Source organism: Sciurus vulgaris, assembly GCF_902686455.1.
Source record: "Sciurus vulgaris genome assembly, chromosome: 7".
NCBI classification, from domain to species: domain Eukaryota; kingdom Metazoa; phylum Chordata; class Mammalia; order Rodentia; family Sciuridae; genus Sciurus; species Sciurus vulgaris.
The window spans coordinates 56415600-56443520 of NC_136467.1; the positions used below are offsets into that span (position 1 = coordinate 56415600).

At 38.6% G+C, this 27921-nt stretch overlaps 1 protein-coding gene across 1 annotated transcript in view; it reads left to right on the forward strand.

Annotated features, from left to right (window-relative positions):
• Nucleotides 1-3480: 3480 nt before the first annotated feature.
• SNX3 (sorting nexin 3) overlaps nucleotides 3481-27921 on the forward strand; it is a 50273-nt gene continuing 25832 nt past the window's right edge. The window contains exon 1 of the mRNA XM_079146316.1: nucleotides 3481-3882. Coding sequence (XP_079002442.1) covers nucleotides 3721-3882 — 162 coding nt within the window. The 5' untranslated portion in view covers nucleotides 3481-3720. The remainder of the gene's footprint in view (nucleotides 3883-27921) is intronic.

A 27921-nucleotide genomic window follows, 5' to 3' on the forward strand; every position in this document is an offset into this window, starting at 1 on the left:
ATAATAGGATTTATTTATTTTTTGAGATAGTGTCTTCCGATGTTGCCTAGGCTTCTATCCAACTCCTGGGCTCAAGTGATCCTCCTACCTTAGTCTCCTGAGTAATTGGTACTACAGGTAAGCACCACCATGCCCAGATAGGGAATTTTTTGAATATTAGGCTTTACTATCATGTGTTGTGTATAAATTTCTCATTTTTTATTGCATAATGCCTTTTGCTATATAATTTTATTCTTCAAAAATGTAAGTATTTAGCGAGGCACAGTAATCTCAGTGGCTCTGGAAGCTGAGTCAGGAGGATCTCAAGTTCAAAGCCAGCCTCAGCAAAAGAGGGGTGCTAGGCAACTCATTGAGACCCTGTCTCTAAGTAAAATAAAAAATATAGCTGGGATGTGGCTCAGTGCTGAGTGCCCCTATGTTAAATCCCTGGCCTGGTACCAAAACAGACAAACAACTATGTACTTAAATGACTTTCTTTATAGCTTGTTTCCAACACTGTTTAGGAGACACTTCCTTAGCTAAAGATTATACAACTTTCTCCTAAATTTTAATTTTTTTTATATTTAAATCTATCTGGAATTTTTTCATATATGATATAATGCAGGGTACTAGCTCTGTGCTCCCCCTGGATATTCACCTGTGCCAGCATCATTTTCTCAATTAATTGAAATGCTGCTTTTGTTAAATATTATGTTCTCATTGTGATTTGTTTCTATATTTTATAATGAGCCCAAAGCATACTTTGGTGTGTAGTGGCTTTATAGTAAGTTTTAATATTTGGTTAAAAAAAGTTTCTACTATTTAAAAAACTTATTATCTTGTTGGTTTTTCTTTAGTATACAAACTTTTAAAAGATCTTATCCAGTGCTATCTACCTGTCCTGGGCAAAGGGAAGGGTACTGCCAATCATATTGTGATTCTAATTGCATTATTAATTTAGGATGACATTTTCTGTTATGTCTCCCTAACCAGAACATGAACATTTTTGAGACAAGATTTCACTATATTGCTCAGGATGGTCTCCTATTCCTGAACTCAAGTGATCCTTGTGCCTCATCCTGCTGAAACTACAGGTGTGAACCATTGTGCCTAGCTGGCTTTTTTTTTTTTTTTTTTTTTTAATGTATTTTAGTTGTTGATGGACCTTTATTTATTTCTTTATATGTGGTGCTGAGAATAGAACCCAGTGCCCCACATGCTAGGCAAGTGCTGTACCACTGAGCTACAACTCCAGCCCTGATTTATGTCTTTCATAAAATTTTATAGTTTTTTTTTTTTTTTTGGTTTTGTTTTTTTATACGGGGGATTGAACTCATGGGCACTTGGCAACTGAGCCACATCCCAGCCCTATTTTGTATTCCACTTAGAGACAGGGTCTCACTGAGTTGCTTAGCACTTGCTTTTGCTGAGGCAGGCTTTGAACTTGCAATTCTCATGCCTCAACCTCCTGAGCTCTGGGATTACAGGCCTGCACCATAGCACCCAGCTAAAATTTCATAGTTGTGTTCTGATAGTTTCTATACTTTCCTTCCTAGATATTTTGTACTTCTGGTTGTGAATAGAATTTTTTTTTTTTTCTTGGTTTTGGATATTGTCCATCTCCATTCTAACCAGACATTGCCTAGACAAAGTAATTGTTACTTTCATCCAGCTACTACATTCACTTGTTAATTCATAGCTTATTCTTTTTGAATTTGAATTTTTTCCTAAATGCAATAGCTCTTAAAATATAAGCATATTTTCCCCCTAAGTTTTCTTTCACCTTTGTAGTTGTTTTCCCACTGCAGATACTTGCTGCTGGTCAAAGCTGACCAGAGTGGCCTTCCAGGAACCAAACATTAGCTTTCTATGAGTACACCCCATGATTGCTTTGTTCAGGTGTCACCCAATGATGACAACACAATGCTGTGGTTCCTGGTCTCTTGGCTCACATATACTCCACTTCAAAGAATCTTTTATACACACTGGTCCAGCTCACTGCTGCAATTATACCAGTTAAGTTCCTAACTAGTCTCTTGCATCAGGAGACAGACCAAGCACATACTCACTCTCTATTACTCTTCCTCCTTGCAAGACATATGTACTCACAGAGGGTTTCTTTGACCACACTACCTAATGAGATTGTCTCAGTCACTCTCTATCACATTATCCAGTTTTACTTTCTTCATAGCACCAAGCATATTGGTAGGTATATTATTTGTTGATTTATTTTTGATTCCCCAAGAGAGATTATACACTAGACTATAATTGACTTATTTATCCTTTTATATCCAGTGCCTAGAGTACAAACACCAGTAGGTCTTTAATAAGTATTTATCAAACGAATGTTTTCTGGAAAATAATCTACCTCATGTTTACCTTTTTTTTTTTTTTTAAATTCTAACATTTCTTAGTGTTATCAAGAAGGTTGTTAGAGCTACGTGCAGTGACACAAGCCTGCATTCCCAGAAACTGGGAAGGCTGAGGCAGGAGGACGGCCAATTTGAAGCCAGCCTGGGCAACATAAGGAGACTCTGTCTCTAAAATACGAAATAGAAAGAGTCCAGGGATGTAGCTTAAAGGTAGAGCACCCCTGAATTCAAACCCCACCACCAGAAAGGAAAAAAAGCTATTATGATTTTTTTTTTCTGCTCAAGAGGCAGATCAAAGTGAACAGGGTTACGGAACTTTGTCATTTTAGAAATGCAGAAATCATTAAAAGCAAAACATCAAGGAAGGTAACTAATGAGGCAGAAACAAATTTATCCTGTCTCAATGTTCACAATTTGTATTGTAGGGTCTTTTTTCCTTCTTTTATGAAGGCTTAACGAATTACATTTCAAGTGTAGCAGAACCACTTCTTTTAAAACCGCTTCTTTTAAAACTTATGAGACTTCCTGGGAAATGAAAGAATGCCAGTCACCCAGAGAGGATTCTCAAGGCAGCTTTCAGCCTGTTCACTATCTTATTTTGCTTTAGAGAGCAGACATGTCCCGGAAACCGGCTTAACCTTAATGTTCTGCTCTTGCTAGCTTTCTCTATTCCCCTATTTTACTACCTTTGGTTTAATAAATCCAGTCACATGTCTGGTGAAACTCAGGCTCAAGGCCAGACCACCTGAGGCATTAAAGACTACCTACAAAGGCATTTTCGGGGGCTCACTGTGGAGCGGAGGCAATGTTGGCTCATAGTTGGGTAAGTTTTGTTTACATATGCGGTCCAACTGCCCCTACCTTTTGGTTTAACTTTTGCCCCCAAACCTCCAACGCCACTCAGACCATTTCCGGCGCCCCACGACTCCCGCGCCAGGTCCAGGCGAATACCGGGAAACCGGAAGCGGCCGCCCCGGGAGTCTAGCCCTCCAGCACCTCGGCCCCTCCCGGCGGAGCGCGCGCCCGGTGCATTGTGGGCACTGTAGTCCAGCTGGAACCCGCTCTACACGTCCCGCGACGCCGCTTCTCCTCAGCCCCCTCTGGACAGTGCCCCTCCCAGGCCTCAGCCGGGCCTCCCGGGCCGGGCGCGGCGTTCCGGCGGGTCAGCAGTTTCTCCCCCGGCAAAGAGGCGGAAGCTCGAGGGACGCGGGGAGGAGCTTCACGAGCTGAGTGAACGCCCGCCTTACGTGCTCGTTCGCTTCGCGACCGCTGCGCGCGAGCCCCGTGTCCCCGCGGCGGGCGGCAGCGGCGGCGTCTGTGGAACGCGGAGGGGGCGGAGGGAGCCCGCGGCGGCTGCGGCTACAGCGAAATGGCGGAGACCGTGGCGGACACCCGGCGGCTGATCACCAAGCCGCAGAACCTGAATGACGCCTACGGGCCGCCCAGCAACTTCCTCGAGATCGATGTGAGCAACCCGCAGACCGTGGGGGTCGGCCGGGGCCGCTTCACCACCTACGAAATCAGGGTCAAGGTGAGACCGTCTTTCCGCCTAGCCAGGAGACCCTTTGCGCTTATTCTGGTCGCCCCCGCCCAATCAGGCGCAGATCCCCTGGGCGGACCACTGCTACCCAGGCCAGGACCCCCGTAGACGCAGCGGCAGCCCTGCGAGTGGGCGAGGGTCGTGAGCCCGGGCTCCTGTTGTTTGGGGTATGCAGAGCGAGCCCTGCGCTGGCACTTGAGAAGATGATCAAAGAAGAGGGCGTGGGTTGAGCTCGGCTTGCCCCTTCAGCAGCTCATCTGGGAGTGACATTTGAGTTGGAAAGGGGTAGATCTTTCGAGAACACAGTCCTTTATCGGGAAGGGAGTTAGGTGTGACTAAGAAAGGGGTTTGCGCAAAGTTGAAGCCTTTTCTTTTTCTTTTCCTGGAGACTTCCCAGAGGTGACCGAGCCAAGCTGGTTGTTCCAGGCCCTCCTCGAGCAACCATACTAACCTAGGTTGCACACTTCTGGGAGAACTTGATATACTTCGCGAAAGCTTGACAAATTTTTGATAGGACTGAGCCAGACATGAAAGGTGATTAGAAATGGTTGACCTTAGCATTCTTGGCTGTCATCCTGCTGAGGCCGAGGTGTGAGGAATGTCGCTTACCTCATAATCCAAAAGCACAACTGCTTTAAGAAAAGCCTGTTCATTTAGGGATTTTGCTCTCTTAATTTCAAGATTTGCACTTAACTGAATGAAGGAATCATTTGAAGTAGAAACACACTTATAATTTCATGACTAGTACTTGTTGGCAGTAAGTAATTCAGATGATTTAAAAGATGCTAATTGAGAATAATGCTTCAATTTCACTATGGTTCAGGATTAGAGACATTGCCCATGTATGGAAGTATGTTTAAAAATTAATTACACTAATCCAGCTGTTAAGACAACAAATTATTTAACATTAAGCAGAAAATGATTTTGTTTAGAGTAACCAAAATTTGCATAACAAATTAAAATTTAAGTGAAGTAATTTCTTACTAACTTCTGCACTTTGGGGTGTGCTATAAAAATACAACATTTAGGGCTGGGGAGATAGTTCAGTCGGTAGAGTGCTTGCCTAGAAGGCCCTGGGTTCGATCCCCAGCACCCAGAAAAAAAAAAAAAAAAACAACATTTTTAAGTACGAAATTCCTTAGCATTGAGATATTTACATTGTGAAACTTAGGCACTTTTTACACATTATTATTATATAGTTAGTGTTGCTGAAAAAAAGTTAATCATCAAACTTTAGTGTAAGATATGAACCAATGGTTTAATATTACCCTCCTTATCTCTTTGTGAATGTGTAAAATATGAACCGTAAGCTGTTTTGGTAAAGGGAAACTGAAAAATTCAAGCTCAAGTACACCCAGAGAAGTAGACTGAAATAAGCCCAATGAAAAAGTGAGTTTCTTAAAAAACCTTTTGAAATAATTTTGTATTGTTTTTAAAATATGGCAGATGGTTCTCCAAAAAGAACTTCCCCTTTTGCTTTTATTCACCAGCACATTTTCCTTTTTTTTCTTGTGCTACAACAAAACTTGGTATTCCTGTTTCTGAACTTTATAGCTAATACTTCCTGTCACACAATTGAGTTGGACTGTCCTGCCTACACTTCCTTTAAGTAATAACTTTGTGTTTATCTTGGTAAGTGCATTATTAAATGGATTCTAGTGTGATAATTTAATCTTCTCTTTCTTTTAGTATGTGGGATTGAACCCACAGGCACTTAACCACTGAGCCACATCCCCAGCCCTTTTTATATTTTATTTAAGAAGTCAGGGTCTTGCTAAGTTGCTTAGGGCCTCACTAGATTGCCCAGGCTGGCTTTGAATTTGGCAATCCTCCTGCCTTAGCCTTCTGAGTTGCTGGGATCACGGGTGTGGATACCACACCTGGCATAATCTTCTCTTTTTAATATACATCTCATATCTTATTACCAAATAGTTGCTATGACACTTAAGTATAAATTGTTAATAAGTGTAACCATTCTTATGGTCTAGAAAACAATTGTAAGACTCATAAGTGAGTTAGGGAATTAACAAATCATACACCTACTCTGGAGTTTTATTTTTATATAAACTGGTTCATTGCATGATAATGACTGTTATAGTCATAAATGCAGGTGCCCAATAACAAAACGTAATTGAGGTTTTTTTTCTTAATAAGAACACATCAATAATTGAGTTTTTAATGCTTAGGAAATGTGAGTTTTTCTTGTATGTAATGTATTAGCTTCAAACTGAGGACATCATGTAGTAAGACATGAGGCCTTACTTAAGCAGCATGTGATTTTTGAGAGTAATTACAGTCTTGTATTAAGGTAGAATGGCCATGAGATGAATAGGTTAATCATTTTGTAATTTTATTTATTGCTACTTTTCTAAACTGTTGCTATTCTCCCTAGCTCCTACCGCCTGCCTTTTGCTATTGAATTTGCCATGTGGAAAACCATTTTATTCTTCAGAGTTTGGGCCCTTGAGCTATCTTACAGTTACTCTGTAATTCTGGTCTTGAGAAAAATGTTCAATTTTACAGGATCTGATTGAAATTACTCTAATTCACAGGGTAATTTTATCTGGATGGTGGCACTTTAGAATGCAAGTTTCCCAATCTCCATTTATCTTTTTTGGTTTGAGAATAGTGTTTAAGACTATTAGGATCACTTGATTAGTATCTCTGGGCTTTTGAAAATAATTGGCACTGTGTTAATGTTTTTTTAAATTGTTCTAATGGATAGGTACAGCAGAGTGCACCATAAATGATTAAAGGTTTAGGAAAGCTTAGGGTCTAGAATTATTTTGGCATATTAAAGAGAAGACTGAAAGGGAGATATAGTCACTGTTTATGAAGTTTGTGCTATAACTTTAATTTTCTGGGGATTTTAAATTAAGATCTTCTATTGTATTTGGAGACAACAGTTTTAAGCAGGAGTGTAGGTAAAAATCCTTCTTGAGCTTCGAGGTAGTCCTGGGTTCAAAGAATAGATTTCTCATTGACTGGCAGGGCAAGGTACAGAATCAAAGCTCCACTTCCCCTTCTATGAAATAGGTATGATAATAGCACCTGCCTCGTGGACTAAATGAGATAATGCACATAAAACCCTTTTTTGCACAGTGACTAGCAAATTAATACCCATTCAAAGGCTATTTCTTTGTAAATACTAATATATTCTGAATTTAAGGCCAGTGATCCATTTATATTTTCTGTGTGTTAATATTCAGTAGAATTTTCTTATCAAAGAACCTACTTGGAGCCAGGCACAGTGGTGCACACCTGTGATCCCAGCTACTCCAGAGGCTAAGACACAAGTATCTTAAAAGTTTGATACTAGCCTAAACAACATAACGAGACCCTGTCTCAAAATAAAAATAGCTGAGATTATAGACCAACAGTGGAGTGCTTGCATAACTGGTGCAAGACTCTGGTCAATTCCCAGCACGCGCGCACACCAAAAAAAAAAAAAAAAAAAAAGAAGAAGAAGAAGAAACCTACTTGTCATGGAAGTATACCTTTCTTTTTTTCTCTTTTTGGTACCAGGGATTGAACCCAGGGTACTTAACCAATGAGCCACATCCCCAGCGCTTTTTATATTTTATTTTGAGACTAAGTTGTTAAGGGTCTTATTAAATTGCTGAGGCTGACTTTGAACTTGTGATCCTCCTGCCTCAGCCTCCTGAGTTGCCTCCATGCCCACCTGGAAGTATACCTTTCTTGAGGAAAGTGTATAAATAGAAGTCATCTTGTTTAGTAATTAAACAGATAGTCTTTTAAAGTTGAGGTTCAGGCCAGGCATAGTGGTACACACCTGTGATCCCATTGATATGGGAGACTGAAGCAGGAGGTTGAAAGTTCAAGACCAACCTGGACAACTTAGTGAATCCTGTCTCAAAAAAAAAAAGGCTGAGAGTGTGTAGATCAGTGGCAAAGCACCCCTAGGTTCAATTCTCAGTACTACATGAAGAAAGTTGAACTATATTAACACGTAAAGCTAAATAGTATAATGATGAATAAAAATTTTGATAGGAAAGATGTTCAGTAAAAAATAACATCTTCATAATGTTTACTTTTTGAAGTTTGTATGGTTTATTTTTTTCTGGTCTGTCCTCTAACACTGTATAGTGAATTATTAATACTTAGATTGGAAGCTGAGAGGTAAACATTAACTTTTAGTTTTATTTTTAGGATTTATAAAGGACCAAAATAATATTTTAAAGAATCATGATTTATTTTGTTGGTAATGTTTTATGATGCTAGAGATTGGATCCAGGGTCTTGTACATGCTAGGTAAATGCTTTCCCACTGAACTGCATCTCAGCCCTTCTTATGTTGTTTTGGGACAGGGTCTCACTAAGATGCCCAGGCTAGCCTCAAACTTGTGATCCTCCTTTCTCAACCTCCTGAGTCATTGTGATTATAGGTATTGCACCACCACTACCAGTATAAAGAATCACATCATTTTGATGCCACAGACATTTGCAGAACCTTTGTAGCTATATGAGTTGACCATGTTATGTTGTTTGGTATACATTTTGTTACTAGATACAGCTGACTTTTCTAGGATCTCCATCAAGTTGAATTAGGTTTGCAGTGAAAAGTCTGTTCTAACCTAAAACATTCCTTAAGGAAATGGGTCAGGGACAGTGGCAATTAAAAAGTAGCCTTGTTCTTTTACTTATTTATTCACTCATTCATTATCCTAGTACTAAGGCTTGAACTCAGTGTTCTCCCACTGAACTACATCCCCAGCCATCTTATTTTCATTTGAGAAAGAGTCTTGTTAAATTGCTGAGACTGATCTCAAATTTGTGATCCTCTTGCTTCAGCCTCTCAAGGAGCTGGGATTACAGGCATGTGCCACTCTGCCCACCTAGCCTTGTTATTCTGAGTTATTAGGTTCTTTGTTCTATACTCTTCAGTTTAACAGAAAGGAACCAAGGCACACAAGGTCTTACCCAAGGCAAGTTATTTAGTAAGTATGAAAGCCAGGGTTAGATTTGAAGTATTCTGGTTTTGGTTCAGAAGTGGTCCATAGCTGCTGTTTGTTTAATTTAAAATTACATTAAAGCATTTGTATCTACAGTTTTATGTTGAGGCACTTTCAAGTGTCTGAACCCTTTGGAAGCAATCTCAGTGTTGGCACCTGTGAGACTTAAGAGTTGACATCACTAGTTAAGATGCACCCAGGAAAATCTGAAAAAGAGCTTACTTACTAAATTTGTGCTCTGACAAGCGTGTTAACAATTTGCTAGTGATGCTTATAAAAGGTGAGCTTTTTTCTGTGTAAAGCTGAAAAGTGGAAGTGTGTTATCATTCGAGTACCTGTTACGTGGAAGGCACTATACATTTGCATGTTTTGCACGCTCTCTTTCTGTATATATGTATATAATTCAGTCTTTGAGGTAACCAAGCAGAGTGTCCCTATTTTGCAGATGTAGAAGCTGAGGTCTCATTTGTATTGATCCTTATTTCTTATCCCTAGTATGGGATCAAACCCAGGGGCACTCTGCCACTGAGCTACATTCCAAGCCTCCTCCCTTTTTGACATGATCTTGCTGAATTGTCATTGCTGACCTCAAACTTGTGATTCTCCTCTCTCAACCTCCTGAGTCAGTGAAATATAGTGATGCATTTCTTGCTCCTGGCCTCCCTCCCTCATTTTTACTTTATGTTCTGATCCTGAAATATTTTTATTTACCAACTAAGCTGAAGAATTTGGTTATATCCAGGTCTTACACACTTCCTCCTCTGTTCCTTTAACAACCTCATCTAACTACTACTACTTTGCCTACAGCACTCAGCTTTAATGTCTTCTTTTTAGGGATTTTGCTGATCCCTCCACTCTAAATTGAATTTTCTTCCTGTGTGCCTTCATAGCCCTGTTAGGATTGAATTGCTTGTCTGTGGTTTCCTATAGTTCCTGTGTCTTCCATTATAAACTCCCAGAGGACAAGGAATGTCATAATTACTCTTACTCAACACCTGATGCTGTGCTTAGCACGTAGTAGACACCTATGAACAAATAAAGTTCAGGAAAGTTAGCTTGTCCAAGGTTACACCTAGTAGTGGCAGAACCGGGGTTTAAATCTAGGTTTTCTGACCTTTAGAGCCCATACTTTTGTGCATCCTCACTGAACATTCAGATCACTTGGGGAAATTTTGCAACCTTTGTGATTCTCTTTTAGCTGGGCATGGTATTGCACGCCTGTAATCCCAGTGACTTGGGAGACTGAGACAGGAGAATTGGAGGCATGCACAGCTTAGCAAGACCCTGTCTCAAAATAAAACATAAAAAGGGGTGGCAGTGGCCTAGAAATGTGGCTCAGTGTGTAAGCACCTCTGGGTAAAAATCCTTGATAACAAAAGAAAAAGCTATTGGATAAGATGAGGTTTGGATAGTAGTAGTTTAAAAAGCACCCCAGCAAGGGTACTTTACTATAGTTAGAACATCTGGTATGCACCATGTTCTCTGTCTCACTGAGAAATGTAGGCAGTAGAGAAGCATGAGAAAATCATATAAAGCCACAATTATTGGTAGACTTGATAAGGTTAAAAAAAGCAGATTCTAAAATAGTAATAAGTACATTTTAAAAAGCAGATCCTGACAGCAAGGAAGAAAATAAAGTGAAATTTGTCAAAGATAAGAAAACTATTTTTGGAAAGGAAACAATTTAATTATTAGCTGAAAGCATACTAACTTCTACAGTTTAGGTTTTGAGGAAGAAGGAAAGGCATGGACTATATTCAGCTAAGATATCTTTTTTTTTGTTTTTAATATTTTGTTTTAGTTGTAGGTGGATGCAATATTTTTATGTGGTGCTGAGGATGAAACCCAGGGCCTCACACATGATAGGTGAGCGCTCTACCCCTGAGCCACAACCACAGCCCCATGAGCCAGATCTTTTTGCTCTTTCTTGCAACATCTGTGTCTGTTTCCCTGTGTAATTATGAATGTAAACCAGAATTCAATGAAAGAAAAACATAAATCCGCTTAAAAAAGGAATCTTTATAGTTTATAAATATTGTTACTCTGTACACTTTTAAAGGAGAACATATAAAATGAGAAAGTCTCAAAATGCTTAATTTTTAGCTATCCTTGTGATTCCACATAATATAGGTTTTCCTGTACTGCACTATTATTAGATTTGGTGTTTTGAATCCCACTATGCTGCTTCTATAAAAGCAGAGCCAATAATTTTTTGAACATCAGATAAGAAAGATGGTGTCCAAGAAAATCTTGGAACTGCTGTTTATTGATTTGATTCCTTAAGTAAAACACTTAAAGCTTTCAGCCAAAGTTCTGTTTCTTTAAAGAAATATTTAACTTAGAACCTAGCAATTTGGACATGTTAGTAAAATGTGATGTTTACTGTGACTTGCTAGAATCAATTAGGATATAGGCTGGATGTGATGGTACATGCCTGTAATCCCAGCAACTCACGAACCTGAGGCAGGAGGATCAAAAGTTGGAGACCATGCTGGGCACAGTGGCACAGTGATGTGATGGAAGTGATGGAAGGCTGAGACAGGAGGATCACAAATTCAAAACCAGCCTTAGCAATTTAGCGAGGCCCTAAGCAACTTAGTGAGTCCTTGTCTCAAAATAAAAAGGGCTGCAGATGAGGCTCAGTGGTTAAGTGCCCCTGGGTTCAGTTCAGTCCCCAGTACCAAAAAGAGAGAAGAAGAGAGACCGAAAGTTGGAGGCCAAGCTGAGCATGGTAGATCACTCCTGTAATCCCAGCAGCTCAGGAGCTGAAGCATGAGAATCGCTAGTTCAAAGCCAGCCTCAGCAAATTAACAAGACCCTAAGCAATTTAGCAAGACCCTCTTTCAAAATTTAAAAAATTTTAAAGAGGGTTGCGATGTGGCTCAGTGGTTTAGGTGTTACTGGGTTCAATTTCCTGTGCCCCACCCCAGCAAAAAAAAAAAAAAAATACTGTTTCGGTTAGTCTCCCAGAGACCACAAACTAAAAAGAGAATTGTTCCTTCCCTGCATCCCAGTAGAGTCCTCAGGCACAGTCCAGGGTTGATATCAGCTTGACTATGAGTTCCCAAAGTAACATCCACTTTCTAGCCAGGAGAAATATTCTTGCACTTAAAGGACACAACCCTGGGAGTTGTATCATTGCTACTTTTGCTCCATTGCCATGTGTTAGCTGTAGAGAGAATTTGTCTAGCTGGGCAATTTGAAGAAGGGAAGAAAAGAGGTGGTTTTCTTGCCACAATAACAAACAGATAATTGGTTTTGGCTCTTTTAGGATATTGCTTTAGCTACATTCATATCATCTATTCTTTGCCTTTATTCTTTTTTTTTTTTTTTTGTTTTTGTTTTTGTTTTTGTTTTGGTGCCAGGGAATGAAACCAGGCACCCTTAACCACTGAACTACATCCCCAGCTCTTTTTAAAATTTTTTGTTTTGAGACAGGGTCTCACTAAGTTACTTAGAATCCTCATACTAAGTTGCTGAGGCTGGTTTTGAATTTGTAATCCTCCTGCCTCAACAGGAGGCAAGTTGTTGGGATTACAAGTCTGTACCACCAGGCCCAGCTTTTTCCCTTTATTCTGATGCCTGCAATTACGGTATAGAGTAAGTTTATTAAATTTGCAAGAAATTAAGTTGTCATTCATTTTGGTAATTTTTTTATTAAAATCTTTTATTTTTATAGACTGCATTTTGATTCATTGTACACAAATGGGGTACAACTTTTCATTTCTGTGGTTGTATACAATGTAGATTCACACCATTCATGTAATTGTACGTATACATTGGATCATACTGTTTCATTCTACTATCTTTCTGTCCCCCTCCATCTCCTACCCCATTTTCCTCTACACCTTCCAAAGTTCCTTCATTCTTCTCTTCCCCCCACCACCCTCCCTCGTTATATAGTGTCATGCACTTATCAGAGAAAACATTCAGCCTTTGGTTTTTTGGGCTTAACCTATTTCACTTAGCATGATATTTTCTATCTTCATCCATTTTAGTTTTGGTACTGTTAATATGAAGGGGTTTGATCCCTTCCTGAGAATTAATTTTGATTCTTCACATACAAAAAGAGTATGTGAAGACATGGCATATCTGATGGGAGCATTCAATGGGATCTACTTTGGCTTACAGATACTAAAATATAATTAACTTTTTTTTCTTAGGTGTCTGTTTAAAACTACAGTAGACTGAGTGTGGATCACTTGAGCCTACCAGTTTGAGACTCGCCTGGAGAACAGCAAACTCCTGTCTCCAAAAGTAAAAAGAAAAAGTTTGCCTGTTCCTGGTGTAGAGTTTGTTTATGTAGCACTGAAGTACAATAGTAGCTGGGTATGGTGGTGCACACCTGTAATTCCCACTGAGGCAGGAAGGAGGATCTCAGGTTAGAGGCCAGCTTTGGCAATCTAACAAGACCTTGTCTCAGAAATTAAGAAAGGTCTGGGTATGTAATTCAGTGGAAAAACACCCCTGGGTTCAGTCCCCAGTACTTAAAAAAAAAAAGATGAGAAGAAAAATGGAATACAGGTTTGTTTCTTTGGTTGCAGTTACCTATAAGTCAAGAAGGGTGGGTACAATACAATAAGATCTTGAAAGAGATGAAAATTATATTACTTTTATTATAGCATGTTCACATAACTTTATTATTATAATTTTTCTAATTGTTACCTATTAATATCTGTGCTGAATTTATATATTAAACTTATAGGTATGTATGTATAGGGAAAAAAGATATTGTATTTGAGGTTCAATACTTTCTGCAGTTTCAGGTATCTACTGGGATCTTAGAACATATCCCTCAAGGAAAAGAGGGTCTGCTTTATTGAAAATCAAGCTGCATTGGGAGAATCTAATATCAAAACTGTTGGACTGTGAAAAAGAAATCATTCATCTTAGGAAGACAGTAGTAAATGAGGAAATGGTAGTTAAACTACTAGTTTTTTAAATCTTACATATTAATTAAATATTGAAAGAATCTTGCCTGGGGATGTGGCTCAATGGTAGAGTGCTAGCCTGCCTGTAGAAGGCCCTGGGTTTCAGCCCCAGCACAACAAAAACTAAAATACTAACAGGATCTTAATGTATAACCCTGTTGATGGGTACTACATGAAATATTAGATATCCTTTTTGCCTTCTAAAGGCCCAGTTTTTACATAGACTTGCTGTTGTTATTTTGTTCTTTATATTGAGACCAGCCACAAGGATTTTCAGTTTATAAAGCTTATTTTTCTCATTTGAAGCCTTTTATAAACTCCTTTGAATGACCATGTAGAGAAAATTGAAGTTTGTGGTGGTTTTGTGAGAGTCCACAAACCAGTGGCAAAAGTGAAGATGATGCCTGACAAAATTGATTGCAGTCAAATTGATTGCTTAGATATTTTATAGGCCAGAATTAATTTTTTATGCCATATCACCATTTACTATGTGGTATAGGTACATGTTAACCTCCTACACAATATGGCAGTGGTGCCATTAATGATTTTTTTTTTTTTTCAGGAAAAAAATCACTTTATTCTAATAAACTCAAAATCAGAACAGCTGGCTTAAAGAGGGAACACAAATATTTGTCCAGCCCCCAATTCTGAACCAACTCAGTGAACTTCCATACAATTAGAACTCTCTTTTGTTGCCATTCAGAAACATTGAAGCTATTAGGTGAGGCTTTACACTGCAGTTTTTTACAGTTCATATTTTCTATATTGATTACATTTTTGTGCTAAAGTAACAAGGTCATCAGAGCCGATTTTCCGTTTCTTCAATTGGACCTTCTCGATTAGACTAATCCGTTAGCAATTCCGCACTGCTTCAGCACCTCATTGAAACCCTCCCAGGCTTAGCATCACCCTGGTTCTGGGCACACTCCAAAAATTGTTTTATCTCATAAAAGGAAGGGCCGCCAAGCTGCTACTGCTGTGCTGTCTGGGTTCCGTGAGACTCCTGGTAGGTGATACCGGCTTTGAGGGCTCCGCAATACTTCCTCCCCTGAAGCCCCCTGTGATGGCATGGCCCAGTGTGTGCCGCACAGCAGAGCCCATAGCTGCACCCACTGCAGTGGTGGCCATCTAGGCCATCAGACCTGGCTGCCTGGGTGCCGCGGCAGGTGAGCCCACCGCAGCTGGCGGGGCCATAGCTGGTGCCTGGGCGCAGCTCTCATCTGAGGGACTGGCTGGCCTGGGACGGGGGTGGGGGTGGGGGTGGGGCCGCACGAGGTGCTGTGGCTTCCACGCTGCAACCTAAGCGCGCAGCGGCTCGGCGTCCAGAATGCTGCCATGATTTTTAATCATTAATATAATATACAAATGATTTTGAATAATTATATTGATATAGGTTGAGCATTGCTATAGGTAATTTTAACGTCTGAATTATAGAAAGGGATTTAAGTTGAAAATTGAGAATCTGTGACATCAGCTATAAACGGAACAATGTAATTGATAGAATACTTAGTTTAGAAGGACAGATAATATAGATAATTTGGAATAAATTGTAGAGCTTTTTGCTTAGACATCAATATATGATTTTTATCCACAAAGTTATTTGTCCAGTTTTTTTCTCTCAAGACATCAATTTTTTTCTAACTAAATTTCTTTTTACATTTGTTGACTTAAATTTGAGTAGCTTGTGTGGGCCATTTGCTTTATTGAGCACTCAGAATGCTAAGTTTAATTAAAATGACTGCTGCATTTATTAAATTCACACCATTCTGAAATAGGACTAGAAGATTTCTCTGATTATTGAACATCAAATAACAAACATTAATGACCTATATGTCTATACCAGACACTATACTAGATGCTTAACTGACAGATGAATAAGACTTTGCACTGGAGGTGGGAAGAAAGGTAAATTTAATTTAGTTTTATAAAATATGCATATTTGATTTTAAAAAATGCATAATATGCAGTGGGAATCCAAATCTGCCTTGTGGAGCCAGGAATGTGAGAGCAGATAATGAACCAGTAGTATTCCAGGCAAAGAGAGCACCTGTCTTTTCTGTTCTTCATTGACGTTGTTGATGACCTGCCAAAGTCACACAAAAATAATACTGGATTCTGACCTATAAGGACCATTTGTTACTGTCTGACTCAAACATTTCTCTCTACCTCTTTATTCTACTTATAGGTTATATTTACTTACAACATCTCGAGTCTGATATGTTCAGACAATGTGGTAGGCACTTTCCCTTATATTTTCTGATATATTCCGTTATTTTTCTGCCTCTTCTTTGACATGGTAGTGGCTCTTAATTCTAGTTAAAAATCACTCATAGATATAGACCAGTTGCTAATTCTTTTTTTAAATTTATTTTAACTTTTTAGTGGTGCCAGGGATTGAATCCAGCACCTCAGACATGCTAGGCAAGCACACTCCACCACTGAACTATACCTCCTACCCCTAGTTACACATTCTTACTTAATCATAATCATTTTTCTTTCAGCATAATTGTGTTTTATGATGTAGTTAAGACAGTCTATCTGTTCTTGCCCAAAATTTAATCCTAATGATCTTCCCTTATTCCTTTTGCCAAAAGCTAAATCAAATATATGTACACAGCATAGGCTGGTGTTCCCTCTAAGCAATATTGTGTCAGTTATGAGTGCACAACAGACTACCCTAAAACTTAATTGTCACACCAGTGGTTTATTTCCCACCATTATGAGTATGTCAGAATGAATCCCACAATCATATAAAACTGTGATATACTAATAAAAACACATTTTTAAAGAGAAGAAAAATACTATGAATTCAGCTATGTGTGGTGGCACATATCTGTAATCCCAGCTCAAGGCTGAGGTAGGAGGACCCCAAATTCAAAACCCACATGGGACTCAAGAGCCTGACTCAAAGAAAAGAAAAGGGCTGGGGATGTAGCTCAGTCATAGAGTACTCCGAGTTCAATCTTAGTACCACAAAAGACAAAAACAAAACTATCAAGATTATGTGATGGGGGAGGGTAACAAAGATTATGTGATTCTCTCACAGTCTTCTAGTTGGCAGTACTATAGATTGAATCCAGGTCTGCGCTTGCTGGGCAAGCACTCTACCTCTAAGCTACATTCCCAGGCCTTTCTTTAAGGCAGGGTTTCACTAAATTGCCCGGGCTGGCCTAGAACATCTGGACTTAAGTAATCCACCTCAACCTCCTGAATACCTATAGACATGTACCACTATATCTGACTTGCTCAGTGTTGTTGATCTTGACTTGGCAGCCCAAAGTTACCTTGTTTTGTGGTAATTTTCCTCTTTCTTTTGGAAAAATAACCCTCTGCTGCCTATTAAGAGGTACTCATTCCCTTCTTCTACTCTATTTGTTTTCCTTCTATTAATTTACTTTTTTAATTTGTGCATTACAGTCATACATAAAAGTGGAATTCATTGTGATGTATTCATACATGCATATAACATAATTTGGTCAGTTTCATTCTGCAGTTCCTCTCCTTTCTCATCGCTCCTTCCACCCCTTTGCTGCCTTCCTCTACTCCACTGTTCTCCCTTCTATTTTCATGATCCCCTATTTAAAAATTTCCTCATTTCTCTCTAGTTTCCACATAGAAAACATTTGACCCTTGACTTTTTCTAAGTTTGGCTTATTTAACTTAGTGTAATGTTCTCCAGTTCCATCTATTTGCCAGCATATGACAAAATTTCATTCTTCTTAACGACCAAGTAACACTCCATGGTGTTATATACCACATTTTCTATATCCATTCATCTATACCTAGTTTGGTTCCATAATGATTGTGAATTGTGCTGTTATAAACATTGGTATGTACATATCACAAAAATTGTATGCTGATTTTAGTTTTTCTGAATAAATATCAAGGAGCAGAATAGCTAGAATGGTGGATCCATTCCTGGTTTTTTGAGTAATCTCCATACTGCTTTTCAGACTGATTGTACTAATTTATAGTCCCACCAACAATGCATGGGGGTGCCTCCCCCCACCCCCACATCCTTACCAGCATTTATTGTTTGAAGTTTTGTTTTATTTGTTATTTGTGGGTTTTTTGTTTTTGTTTTGGTACTGGGGATTGAACCCAGGGGCTCCTTACCACTGTGCTACCTCCCCAGCCCTTTTTATTTTTATTTTGAGACAGGGTCTTGCTAAATTGCTGAGGGCTTTACTAAGTTGCTTAAGTTGGCCTTCAACTTGCAGTCTTCCTCCCTCAGCCTCCCACATGCACCATCATGCCTGGCTGTTATTTTTTTCTTGATGTTTGTCATTCTAACTAGAGTGAAATGAAATTTCAGTGTAGTTTTTTTTTAGATGTTGATGGACCTTTATTTTATTCATTTATTTATATGTGGTGCTGAGACTGGAACCCAGTGTTTCATACATGCTAAGCAAGTACTCTGCCCCTGAGCCACAACCCCAGCCCCTCAGTGTGGTTTTGGTATGCATTTCCCTGATTGTTAATGATGTTGAATTTTTTCCATGTATTTGTTGACTATTTGCTTTATTTTTATTCTTTACTATTTATTTATTTATTTATTTTTGAGAAATATCTTTAGTTCATTTGTCCATTAGGGTTTTTTTTTTGGCATTTTTTGGGTTTTTTTTTTAATATATTCTGGATATTAGATAGAATTTTTTTATCATTGCTATTGTGATCTGGTGCACTCAAATGAGAAAAGGCTAACTTCTGAGGCTTGGCAAGTTTAAAATCTTGAGTATTAGATGATGAATACTTTTGGATAATGGCTTGAAATTGAAATTTAACTTAGAAAAGATTTCAGACTTTATTGTCAGGCCTTTGAACTCCAAGCAAATTCTTAGAAGCAGTAGTATCTTCCATTCATTGCACACATTAGGAAAACAGTACTCTGACTTCTACAACTTGTGATTCTCTTGGTCTAAAATGCATTCAAGTGGCTGGGGGCTGTAGCTCAGTGGTAGAACACTTGCCTAGCATGTGTGAGGCACTGGGTTCCATGCTTAACACCATATAAGAAAATAAAATAAAAGTTCTTCAACAACTAAAAACCATAAAAAAAATTAAAATACATTGAAGTATTTCAGGTAATAAATATATAGCCACACAATTTTTTCTGAACATTAACCAGTCTTTTAAGATAAGCAAGAATCTGTATTTAAAATATCCACATCCATTTGCATAGGACAGAATTTAAAAATCCAACTTCAAAAAATGTATCAAATGTATAAGGAGCGCAAAACTTCTGTATTAAGTAATTTCAAGAATGATGAAACTTGGGCTGGGGTTGTAGCTCAGTGGTAGATCGCTTGCCTGGCATGTGTGATACCCTGGGGTCCATCCTCACCACCTCGTGTAAATAAATAAAATAAAGGTCCATCGACAACTAAAAAAATATTAAAAAAAAAATGTTAACACTAAACTGGGTGCTGTGGCACATGCCTATAATACCAGCAATTTAGAAGGATGTCAAGTTCAGGGGCAGCCTCAGCAACTTAGTAAGACCCTGTCTCAAAATTTAAAAAATGAGAAGGGGAAAAGGGCTGGGATGTGGCTCAGTAGGTAAGCATCCCTGGGTTTAATTCCTGTTTTAAAAAAAAAAAAAATGTCAAAGCCAGGGGAGCATTGTAGAATTTATAATTATGTATAATCTGATAAAACTAAGAAAAAACTTTATAGGTTAAAATAGGCCATTATTTATGAGTTCTTCAGTAGATTATTTAGAAGGGACATGTTCTTTTATCTGCCCTTCTCTAAAATCGCCCTAATGCAGTAACCATTGGCCATAGGTGACTATTTAAATTGAAGTGTTAGACTTAAACTTGCAGATATCCTTGAGTTTGAGTTTCTTTGAAATTGATGTTGACTTATTTGACTTTACTGGGTCTTTAGTTGATCAGAAGTGGTATAGACCTCTTCTGTCACCATTACTCATGTGCCAAACTCCAGATGTGGGCTGCCTTTACACTCGCTCCATTCTTTTTTCTTTTCTTTCTTTTTTTTTTTTTTATTAAAATCTTTTTTACTTTTATAGACTGCATTTTGATTCATTATACACAAATGGGGTACAACTTTTCATTTCTGTGGTTATACACAATGTAGATTCACACCATTCATGTAATCATACATATACATAGGGTAATACTGTCAGTTTCATTCCATCTTTCTGTCTTCCACCCCATTTTCACACTCCATTCTTAAAAAAAAAAAAAAAAAAAAAAAAAAGAGAAGCCTCAGGCATGGTCATGTATGCCTGTAAATCCCAGTAACTCAAGAAGCTGAGATAGGTACAGTGTGTTAAAAAGCATTCTACTGTCATGTATAACCAATTAGAACAAATGAAAAAATTAATTAAAAAAAAAAAAGTAGCTTCAACAGGAGGATCCAAAGTTCAAGGCTAACTTCAGCCACTTAGTGAGACCCTGTCTCAAATTTAAAAATAAAAAGTGCTGGTGATGTAGCTCAATAAAAATTGCCCCTTTGTTAGATTCCTAGTACTCTCCCACTGCCACCCCTCCAAAAAAAAGGAAAGAAAAATGTTTTTTCCTAGTGTAATAAAACGTTTTTATCTAGAAAATAAATATCCAGCCTTTGGTTGAATTAAGAATACTTTTTTTTCATTATCTTGAGTAAAATATGGGAAGCAGGACAGTAACTCAGCACCCTGAAATAAATTTGGTCTGTACCTGTACTGCAAGTAGAAAAGGAAGGTACTTCTCAAATTCTCTCCCTGTCTTACTTCCTCACACCCCATTCAAGATAAAGAAAAAAGGTTTTCATTATCCAGCCAAAGATTACTTATGTTCTTGATAGGAATATTTTGTTACATTAGTAAAGAAAAAAACTTTTTAAATAAGAAATTTAAAGTTGGGGATGATGGCATGTCGTTGTAATTTGAGCACTCAGGGAGGGTCAGGTGGGAGATGCACTTGAGTCCCGGAGTTCAAGACCAGGCAGGGCAATGTAGCAAAACCCTGTCTCAAAAAAAAAAAAAAAAAAAAGTAGGTATGTGGCATGTGAGGCATGCTGCGGACCGGTCAGGTCTGGAACTCATGCTCACCTTCCCCTCCAGCAGTGTTCAAGTTTTGAGTTTCCGAGTTAGCTTGTAGTTGAGGGGATCAAGCAGCCATTTGGGCCTGCTGGGCAGCTTTTAGGGTGGTGCTCTTGCTTTTTAAGGACTGTGGTGTTCACTACCTTTAAAGAGGTGGGAGATGCAATGGCCATAGTGCAGAGGGGTTGTCTCTGCCTCTCCTCTGGGTCTTTTCTTTTTCGGTACTGGGGAATCAAACTCAGGACCTTGTGCTTGCAAGGCAAGCACTCTACCAGCTGAGCTATCTCCCCAGCCCTCTTCTGTGGGTCTTGGGTGGACTGCATTTGGAAATTGAACACAAGTTTATAGGTCATAGTTTACTTGAATTGTACTTTAGTTGAAGGTGAACTGGGATGAGAGTAAATATTATCTTTCAGAATGCATAGTATCTTTTTCCTTTCTCTTCATTTCCATCTAGGTTAGATGTTAAAGATAAGAAAATCTTTAAGGACTGGGGATATAGCTCAGTTGGTAGAGTGCTTACCTTGCAAGCACAAGGCCATGAGTTCAATCCCCAGCATCACAAAAAAAAAAAAAAAAAAAAAAAAAGATGTGAAAATCTCTAGCCCCAAACAGATTTACTTAAATCTGCTTTCATGTCTGTTGAGCACTCCAGGCTCTCCCAACATACTTTTGCTCGAGGGCTCTGAAGTAATTTCCTGTTCTATGCCTGTACTGCAAGTGGAAGGGGAAGTGCTTTCCAAATTCCCTTCCTATCCTACTTCCTCAAAGGTTCTTTATAAAGGTCTCAGAAAAATTCATTATATTAAAACACTGAAATCTTATGATTTAAGTTCTTGCTGTAGTTTGGATGTTGAATGTCCCCTAAAGGTTCCTGAGGTAGTGCTTTTCAGGGTTGAGGCTTTGTAGGAGGTTCTTAGGTTTTTTGGGGCATGCCTCTGAAGGGGATTGTGGTACCTTGGTGGCTTCTTCCTCTTTGTTTTTTGGCTCATGTGGTATGAGGTTTGCTCCATCATGCACTCCTGCTGTGATGTGCCACACTCACCAGAGGCTCAAAGCAATGGACCCCTGAATTGTAGACAGGAATTTCCAGAACAGTGACTCCAAAGAGCACCTTTCTTCTTATAAATTAATTGCCTTTGGTATTTCATTAGGACCAGGAAGCTGAATAATAGTTTTTATGTAGGTAAGCTTAAGATAACTCATCAGCAAATCTTTTTTTTTTTTTTTTTTAATTGTTTTGTTTTCAGTACTGGGGATCAAACCAAGGTCTTCACATTTGCAGTGCAAGCACTCTACCAGTGAACTACACTTCCAGCCCCCATTTATTTTTCTTCTGAGATAGGGTCCTTCTAAGATTATAAGCAGCACCACTGTGCCTAGCTCTTTAGTATTTCTTCTTAGGCAGGTGTGCTAACTATGAATTCTTAGTCTTTGTTCATCTGGAAGTATCTTATTTCATCTTTGTTTTTGAAGGATAATTTTTCTGGACTTATCTATCATCTATCTATCTATCTATCTATCTATCTATCTATCTATCTATCTATCTATCTATCTATCTATCTATCTATTTGCAGTGCTGGGGTTAAACTCAGGGGTGCTATAATACTGAGTTACATCCCCAGAACTTGTTATTTTATTTTTGATACAGAGTCTCACTAAGTTGCTGAGGCTGGCCTTGAACTTGTGGTCTCCTGTCTCAGCCTCTGGAGTTGCTGGGATTACAGGTGTGTACCACTGCATCTGGCTAGTTTTTTTGGATATATTAGTTTTTTATTGCTACATTTAAAATTACGAAGCATGCATGAGGCCCTGGGTTCAGTCTCCAGCACTGGGAACAAAAAAAAGTAATAATAATAATAACAATCGTAGCATCTTAAAACATCACCAGATTTTACCAGTTTCTATAAATCAGAAGTCTGAATATGGCTGAGCTTAGCCCTTTGTTTATGCTCTCCCAGAATCTACAGTCAAGAGTTGGTCAGGGTTGCAGTCTTCTCTTCCTGGCTTTCTTAGTTGTTGGAAGAATTAATTTATTGCAGCTATAAAATATATAGCAGCTTTCTTCTTCTAGACCATTGGGGAAAACCTTTTGAATTCAAGGGAGACTAAAGCTTTTTTCCTAAAGCCTTCTTTTAGGGTCTCACCTGATTAAGTCAGGGTCACTCACAAAACTCTCCCTTTGATGAACTCAAAGTCGGACTGATTAGGGCCATTAATTACATCTGCAAAATACCTTTGTTTCTGCCATACAGGGTAACCTAATCCTGGAAGTGGCATCCATCATATTTATAGTCCTCATGCATAGTCAAAGAGGCGTGTGGGAGGTTGGAATTTGGGGGACCATTACAGAATTCCACCTACCATACTGAATATGAAATTCTTTGTTGGTTTTCTTTTTTCTTTTAGCATTCTAAATGTGCCACTGTTTTCTGGTTTCCATTGTTTCTGGTTAGAATTCACCTGTTAATCTTATTGTGGGTCACTTGTATGTGATGAGTTCTTTTTCTCTTGCTAGGATTTTGCTTGTCTATCCTTTCAGTGATTGGTAATTTTTGTTAGGTGTAGATCTTTTTTATGTTTTTTTCTACTTGGACTTTGTTGTGCTTCTTGGATGTGTGAATCAGACTAAAGTCAAACTTGAGTTTTCAGTCATTGTTCCTTTCTCATTGTGAGAGTCCCATTACCAGGATTTTGGTAGACTTGATAGCATTCCAAGGGTCTCTGGAAGCTCTGTATATTCTTCATTCTTTTTTCTTTCTGTTCTTCGGACTAGACAATTTCTATTGATCTATTTTCATATTTGTTGTTTCATCTGCTAAAAAAAAATCTGCTTTTGAGCCCCTTCAGTGAATTTTCCATTTCACTTAGCTTTTCAACACCAGAACTCCAATTTGATGGTTCTTTTTATGATCTTTTTTCAGTTCATTGAGTCATCGTACTTTCTTTTAATTTTGTAAGCATGATTTCCTTTTTGTTCCTTGAACATATTTATGCTAACTGCTTTGGAATCCTTTTCAATTTTTTTCCCCCTTTTTTTTACTGGGAATTGAACCAGGGCCGTGTGCATACTAGGCAAGCATTCTACTGCTGAATTGTGTCTCCCAGGCCTTTTTGTGTGTTTTTTGAGACAGGGTCTTGCTCTGTTGCCCAGTCTGGCCTCAGATTTGCCTCAGTCTTCCAAGTTGCTGGGATTACCAGTGTGTGCCACCACACCTGGCTTAATATATATATTTTTTTCTTTTTCCAAAACCTGGCATCCTGTGTATCACTCCTAGGTCAGCTTAGCTTAGTGATTAGCCACTGGTTAAAGGTTATATATAAATGCCTTTAGCCAGTAAAACTCTTGCCTTTTGCTAGTAAATCTGTATATAGGTTAGGGAATGCATTCATAGTACTGGCAATTTGCAAGTTTGTTCCAGCTTTACTTTGTGTTGTTCTTCTCTTGTCTATGGCTATCCTTTTTCTGTAAAAGACCTCACATTCAACCACAGATGTGTAGATAACTCAAGGTACCTTCCAGGTTTCCAGAACTTGTACACAACTTTATGCAAGCACACAGCCTTTCAGACTACCAGAAATAAGTAGGAGCTTACCAATACCCAGTGGGACTATGTAATTCTCCAGTTTCACTGCTATACTTCTGGCAAGTTTGCTTGTTGATTCCTTGCCACAGCATTGCAACCTTAGTTTGCTGTAGTATTTGCCCTCCCTGATTGTCAGCAAGATAATTTTTTTTTTTGCAGTGCTGGGGATCGAGCAAGATAACTTTTAAAAAAAAATTTTTGTGGTTGTAGATGGACAGAATGCCTTTATTTTATTTTTTTATTTTTGTGTGGTGCTAAGGATCGAACCCAGTACTTCACACATGCTAGGCAAGTGCTCTGCTATTGAGCTGTAGCCCCAACCCAGTAGCAAGATCATTATTGTTTTCAGTAATATACCTGCATGTGGAACTTTTCTATATTCTAACTAGTGACCCCCTCCAGCAGTGATGATTTCACAGCTTGCCTGGCCTGGTAGAACTACTACTGAAGAATGTAGTGGGGCATGGTAATGATAGTAGCAGTAGCCCTAGGCTAAAATACTAGGCTTTGGTTCTTTTCTTACCTGAGATTCAGTGCTTTTTTTTTTTGAGTAAGTGATTTTCAGTTTGTTACATGCCTTCACCCAATTTCCAGAGTCACAATGTAGCTTGCTTTGATATGTTTGTCTAGTTTTATCATTAATTTTTTGGTAGAGGCTTTACTGAGCTTCTCATTCCATCATTCTAGTGGTTTCAGTCCTTACCTATAGTTTATTTTATTTTTATTTTGCTGTGCTTGGGATTGAACCCAGGGCCTTACACATGCCAGGCAAATACTCTACCATTGAGCCCAATTCACCTTTTTATTCTATACCTTTTGTTTTGGTTTTGTTATGTTGTTGTTTTGTACTGGGGATAGAACAACATCCTCAGTCCTTTTTACATTTTATTTTGTGACAGCATCTCACCAAGTTGCTGAGGGTCTCAGGAGTTGCTGAGATTGACCTTGAATTTGTGACTGTCCTGCCCCAGCCTTCTGAGTTGCTGGGATTATGTGTCACTGTACCAGACTAGGTTCCATGTTTTAAAGAGGAAAGGTCTTTTTTATAGTACTGTGCTGTTAATGTTAACTTTTGCATGATCAGAAGCATTTTTTGTGTAATGTTTAAATTTTTTTTTTTTTTTTTTTTTTTTCTGTAGTACTGGGTACTGAGCCCAGAGCCTCACACAATACTGGATAAGCCCTCTACCACTGAACCACATACCCAACCATTTTAAAATGCTTTTTAAGAACCTTGTAGCTAAGTATTACCTAATCCCTTGCACATAATAGTTGTGTTGAAATATTTATTAAATGATCTTTCAATGAATGTTTAAAGCTTTATTTAACATCTGCTCTAAGTTAGATACTGTAACCACACTATGCCTTAAGAGTGTGACTTTGAAGTTGAGCATAGAATTAAATACTCTCTCTGTGCCTATTAGTAGACATGTGACCCTGAACAAATTCCTTAACTCCTTTCTTTGAATTTCTTTGGCCATGATATAAAACTTGAGAGGATCAAACATGGCATAATGCATAGAAATTTGTCCTACCCACATTAAGTAGCTAATATGTAATAAAAATGTATGAAGTTATGATAGTTCTTATTAGTTATTGGGGTAAGTGGTAATGTCTTCATTTTAATGGAGGTGTAGCTCAGTGGGAGAACATGGTGCATTTTAATGGAGGTGTAGCTCAGTGGGAGAACATGGTGCAAGGTCATGGGTTTTGTCCTTAGCAGTGAAAAGAAAACTCAGAGAAGGAAAGAAACTTAGCATATTATTAATGAATTTCAGAAAGGGACTTGAACCCAGGTCTGCTTGACTATCTGTTGAGTGCTACTTCCAGAAATCAGACTCTGATTAGCCCCTACTATGCTAAATTTACCATCATGGTATAAAGCAAATACTGAATTATACTAATATATATTTGCTTGCTTTGTGTGTGTGTTGTGGATTAGAGATTGAGCCTAGGTACTGGGCTACGTACCTAGATTTTATTTTTTATTTTGAGACAGGGTCTTGATAATTTGCCAAGGGTCTCTCTAAGTTGCTGAGGCCAACTTCCAAGTTGCAGTCTCCCTGCCTTAGCCTCCACCTTCTCAATCACACACATTTTTCCCCAAATGTAGCATGTCAGGAAGTTCTATCACAAAAAATTTGAACCTTGATTTGTATCTTTTTAAAAATGCAGTCCTAATGAATATATCCTTGGAGTTCTCAGGTGAATGGGAAGAGAATAGACCTTTTTTTTTTTTTTTTTTGGGTACAGGAGATTGAACTCAGGGCACTTAACCACTGAGCCACATCCCCAGCCCTTTCTTGTATTTTATTTAGAGACAGGGTCTCACTGAGTTGCTTAGGGCCTCATTAAGTTGCTGAGGCCAGCTTTGAACACATGATCCTCCTGCCTCAGCCTCCTTTGTCGCTGGATTACAGACACCACAGCATCTGGCGAAACTTGAACACTTTTGATACATAATGGTGTAAACAGCCACGAATAATGTACTTACACAAAATTTCTGTTAATTTTAAAACCTCTGAGCCTTAAAGGTTGTGCATACCTATCTGTATCATAATGTACTCCCAAAATTATGTGCTATCTTACAGAAACTTTCCCAACAGTATTTCTGTATTCTTAATTTATTTCTGCTTCCTTGTCCTGTCCTTGTCTATATTGTGGCACATATTTCTGTTTTGGTATCTTCCTAAAATCCTTAACTGTATTATAAAGATGGCTAAGGCAGGGACCATGTCTATGTACTTAGTATTTTTCATAGTGTGTGTTCACAGTATATTCTTAATTAAACACCTTTTATGTTGTATTCTTATTACCCTTTTACATTTAATGTAAATGTGATGTCATAGTAACTGTTTACAAATGTAATGACTTAAAATAGAATATTCACAAGTAAGGTTTGGGGGCTAAAGATGTGGAGTGATTTCCTTTTCTTATAAACTTTACAACTCAGGATAGGCAAGGAATAGAAACTATAGGGAGAAAGGAAGGTAGACAAAATACTCAGAAATGACCTTAACTTAGGGAGAAACCAGAATACCCTACTCTCCAGCCCCACCTCAAACCAAGTACACCTAGCTATAAAAGAGGGTGTGCTAGCCAGGAAATATTTTAAATTGTGTTTTGTTTTTTGCATTGTTGGGGACCAAACCCAGGGCCTCACACATGCTGGGCAAACACTCTACCACTGAACTATACAGCCCAAACCACTAAATTAATTATTAGCATTGATACCTTTGATAGTAAGTTGCAGTGAACAGTGACCTGTTCACTTATGCATGGTTTACTATGAAGCGTCTTAGAGTTACTTTTTATTCCTAATAAAAATAATTTTACGTGACTTGGTGGCACACCCAGTAATCCCAGCTACTCAGGGAGCTGAGTCAAGAGGATTACACGTTCAAGGCCTGACTGGGCAATTTAGACCTATTCAAAATAAAATAAAGAGGTCTGGGGGCCTGGTGTGGTGGCGCACACCTGTAATCCCAGCGG